The sequence below is a fragment of the Triticum urartu genome, chromosome 5 (assembly GCF_003073215.2).
Source record: "Triticum urartu cultivar G1812 chromosome 5, Tu2.1, whole genome shotgun sequence".
NCBI lineage: Eukaryota > Viridiplantae > Streptophyta > Magnoliopsida > Poales > Poaceae > Triticum > Triticum urartu.
The window spans coordinates 10,198,011-10,202,599 of record NC_053026.1 but is presented as its reverse complement, the minus strand read 5'-3'; the positions used below and the strand labels follow the sequence as shown (position 1 = coordinate 10,202,599).

The window sequence follows — 4,589 nt, the reverse complement described above, 5'->3', positions numbered from 1 at the left end:
CAACAGTCAGAAAATCGACTTACCCAAATTTTTAAGAAACAACTTACATATAGCTGAAGTGGAAGAAGACAGGGTAATTTGGAGCACATTAAAGTTGGGTGGCAAGTTGAATGGGCCAAAGTGGACTTCTACCTTGCACCACCACTTGATGAACAGATGTCACAGTCCAGGTCCTCCCTTGTTTGACTGACCCAGCTGCATTCCACTGCACTGAGAAAAGAAGAAGCTGGAGAGGAGAAGAAGCATGGGCATCGAGAGTGGACGATCTGCATACAGGGGCATCTGCACCCATTTTTTAAAAAATTACTTTTTACGCGTTTTGTAATGTTCAAAAATTCTAAAAAAAAATTATGCATACATGTTGGCAAAGGTATGTCCATAGCACAACGTTTTGTGTAAAAAAATATTTTTGTTTTGTCTCAATAAAAAAACAAATTTTACTGCTTTTAAATAGCGTTTCAGGACACAAAATTTTGTCTTTTTTGCACAAGCTAAAAAAAAGTTGTTTTTTCTGTGAAACTTTCTGCACACACATAGAATATAAAGATGTCCGCGCACCTTTTAAAAAAAAATTAACATTACAAAATATGTTTTTTAAAATGGGTTCATATGTATCCGGAATCATCCATGCACATCTCCTTGGCATCTCCCTTTATATCATCATCCACATGACATCGCCGTCACCGATTTCTTTGGCAGATTCTCGCTCCACTTATATACACGCTCTCCCTCCATTTCTCAATTCTCACCACCACACGCATTTCCCAACCAATTTTTTTGCTCCGACAGCAACATCAAGCACTGGGTAGTGGCTAGCTAGCTAGGCGCGTACGTGCTGGACACAGCCATGGTGACCACGCTTTGCTCGGTGGCCTTGCTGCTCGTCGTCGTCGCTCTCCTGTCGGCGACAGGCGATGGTGTGGCGGCATTGGACGCCCAGGCCGCGTACCTGTCCCGGCTGAAGCAGGAGCTCGCCGGCCCGGCCATGGCGCGCTGGGACTTCTCGTCGGCCACGCCGGTCGACTACTGCCGGTTCCAGGGCGTGGTTTGTGGCGGCAGCAACGTCACGGGCATCGACCTCACGTCGTGGCGGCTCACCGGCAGGCTCCCGCCCGGCATCTGCGCCGCGCTGCCGGCGCTCCGGGACCTGCTGCTCGCCTACAACGAAATCCGCGGCGGCTTCCCGGCGGGCCTCCTCAACTGCTCCTCCCTCGAGACGCTCAACCTCAGCTTCGCCAGCGTGTCGGGCGCGCTGCCGGACCTGTCCCCGATGCGGGCGCTGCGGGCGCTCGACCTCTCCGACAACCTCTTCTCCGGCGCGTTCCCGGCGGCGTCCATCGCCAACATGACCTCGCTGGAGGTGATCAACTTCAACGAGAACCCCGGCTTCGACGTCTGGCGCCCGCCGGAGGCGCTCACGCGGCTGCGGCGCCTCCGCGTGCTCATCCTGTCCACCACGTCCATGCGCGGCGGCGTGCCGGCGTGGCTCGGCAACATGACGTCCCTCACCTTCCTGGAGCTCAGCGGCAACTCCCTCACCGGCCGCATCCCGGCGTCGCTCGGCCGCCTCGCCAACCTCGAGTTCCTCGAGCTCTACTACAACGACCTGGAGGGCGCCATCCCCGACGAGCTCGGCAACCTCACGCGCCTCGCCGACGTCGACTTATCCGAGAACCACCTCGACGGCGCCATACCGGACTCGCTCTGCGCGCTGCCGCGCCTCCGCGTGCTGCAGCTCTACACCAACTTCCTCGCCGGGCCCATCCCGGCCGTGCTGGGCAACTCCACGCAGCTCGAGATCCTCTCCGTGTACAAGAACCAGCTCACCGGCGAGCTCCCCGCCGACCTCGGCCGCTACTCCGACTTCGACGTGCTGGAGGTCTCCGAGAACCAGCTCACGGGCCCGCTGCCGCCGTACGCCTGCGCCAACGGTAAGCTCCAGTACATCCTTGTCCTCAGCAACCTGCTCACCGGCACCATCCCGGCGGCCTACGCCGACTGCCTGCCGCTCCTCCGGTTCCGCGTGAGCAGCAACCACCTGGAGGGCGACGTGCCGCCGGGCATCTTCGCGCTGCCGCATGCCTCCATCGTGGACCTCTCCTACAACCATTTCACCGGCTCGGTGCCCCCGTCCATCGCCGGCGCCAAGAACCTCACCTCGCTGTTCGCGTCCGCCAACCGGCTGTCCGGCATGCTCCCGCCGGAGATCGCCGACGTCTGGGGCCTCGTGAAGATCGACCTGAGCAACAACCTCATCGCCGGCCCGATCCCGGCGGCGATGGGGAGGCTGGTCCGGCTGAACCAGCTGTCCCTGCAGGGCAACCGCCTGAACGGCCCCATCCCGGAGACGCTCGCCGACCTGAGGAGCCTCAACGTGCTGAACCTGTCGGAGAACGCGCTGTCGGGGCAGATACCGGAGGCGCTGTGCGCGCTGCTGCCCAACTCGCTGGACTTCGCCGGCAACAACCTGTCGGGGCCGGTGCCGCCGGCGATGATCAAGGAAGGGCTGCTGGAGAGCGTGGCCGGCAACCCGGGGCTGTGCGTGGCGTTCCGGCTCAACCTGAGCGACACGGCGCTGCCGCTGTGCCAGAAGGGCGGGGAGAAGCGGGGATTCGCCGGGAGCTCGTGGATCGTCGGGGTGTGCTGCGTGGTGTGCGTGGTGGCAATGCTGGCGCTGGCGCGCCGGTGGGTGACGCGGCGGCGGGAGTTGAAGGACGGCGAGCAGGACGGGACGTCGTCGCCGGGGTCGAGGGGCGGCGGGCTGTCGTCGTACGACGTGACGAGCTTCCACAAGCTAAACTTCGACCAGCACGAGATCGTGGAGGCGCTGATCGACAAGAACATCGTCGGGCACGGCGGCTCCGGCACGGTGTACAAGATCGAGCTGAGCAGCGGCGAGCTGGTGGCGGTGAAGAAGCTGTGGGTGTCCTCCTCCAAGACCAAGCAGCAGCGGCAGAAGCAGCATCAGCATCGCGGCCATGGGCATGGGCATGGGTATGGGCACGGCCGAGGCTACGGCGGCGGCGAGGAGGACGACAGCCGCGAGCTGCGGACGGAGGTGGAGACGCTGGGCAGCATCCGGCACAAGAACATCGTGAAGCTGTACTGCTGCTACTCGGGCGCCGACTGCAACCTGCTGGTGTACGAGTACATGCCCAACGGCAACCTGTGGGACGCGCTGCACGGCGGCGCCGGCGGTGGGTGGGGCGGCTTCGGGTTCCTCGACTGGCCGACGCGCCGCCGCGTGGCCATCGGCGTGGCCCAGGGCCTGGCGTACCTCCACCACGACCTCCTGTTCACCATCGTCCACCGCGACGTCAAGTCGTCCAACATCCTGCTCGACGCCGACTTCGAGCCCAAGGTGGCCGACTTCGGCATCGCCAAGGTGCTCCAGGCCACCCGCGGCGGCGGCGTCGGCGGCGACACCTCGTCCACCACCACCATCGCCGGCACGTACGGGTACCTGGCCCCGGAGTACGCCTACTCGTCCAAGGCGACGACCAAGTGCGACGTGTACAGCTTCGGGGTGGTGCTCATGGAGCTGGCCACGGGGAAGAAGCCGATCGAGCCGGAGTTCGGGGAGACGAGGGACATCGTGCAGTGGGTGACCGGCAAGGTGGCGGCCGCGGCGGAGGCGGAGGCGCTGGACAAGCGCCTCGCGTGGAGCCCCTTCAAGGACGAGATGGTGCAGGCGCTGCGCGTGGCCGTCCGGTGCACCTGCAGCATCCCCGGCCTCCGCCCCACCATGGCCGACGTCGTCCAGATGCTCGCCGAGTCCGGCCCGCCCCCCGGCAGCCGCTCCGCCAAAGACTACCCCGGCCAGAAACCCAAACCAGCTGAGGCCAAGTGAGCCGTGCAACTCAAGTGATCAATTAACCACCGAGTAACTAGTAGTATAACTAAGAGTGAATCAAGCGATCATCACTGATCCAATTAAGTTATTATTAGGGTAACTACAATTATAATAGCACTACTAGTATTACTAATTAAGAAGATGATTAGAACTAGTGGTGCAACTAAGTTTTTATAGAGAGATACGAAAGGTAATTTTGAGGATGGATTGATGCAATTTAATTAAGTTGGAAAGATTGTTGGATCTTGCACTAGATTGAGTGGTATGTGTATATATAGATGTGGTGTTGCTAAATCTCAGTCCACTGTCGACTGATACTTAAAGTCTCAGTCGATAGTCGATGCCATATTCGATTGTAAGTGTGCGAATTTTCCTTTTTAGTTTTTTTTGTTTGCTTTTTTACATGTTATGTTACTCGATTGAGGTTTGGTTGGTTTGGTTGTCTCACTCCACTGAAATCTAGCTACACTCAGATAGATAAACACAGCAAGTCAGCTCCATTGCAATTTTATAGCTAGCTAGCTTAAATTTATTCACACACACACACACACACACACACACACACACACACACACACACACACACACACACACACACAAAGCTAGCTTTTATTTAGGTGTCCTTTTCCTCATGGATCGCTGAGATATACTATACTGTGCAAGGCTGCTTGGTGTTTAAGCAGAATCTGATACCTCAGTGAGTGGATGGATGGACCTGTATAAATCTATCACCATTC

At 58.6% G+C, this 4,589-nt stretch overlaps 1 protein-coding gene across 1 annotated transcript; it reads left to right on the top strand.

The window, feature by feature from the left end:
* Positions 1-731: 731 nt before the first annotated feature.
* LOC125506909 (receptor protein-tyrosine kinase CEPR1) lies at positions 732-4,254 on the top strand. Its single transcript, XM_048671614.1, has one exon. The coding sequence runs from the start codon at positions 848-850 to the stop codon at positions 3,848-3,850; it is 3,003 nt and encodes a 1,000-aa protein (XP_048527571.1). The 5' UTR covers positions 732-847; the 3' UTR covers positions 3,851-4,254.
* Positions 4,255-4,589: the final 335 nt, after the last annotated feature.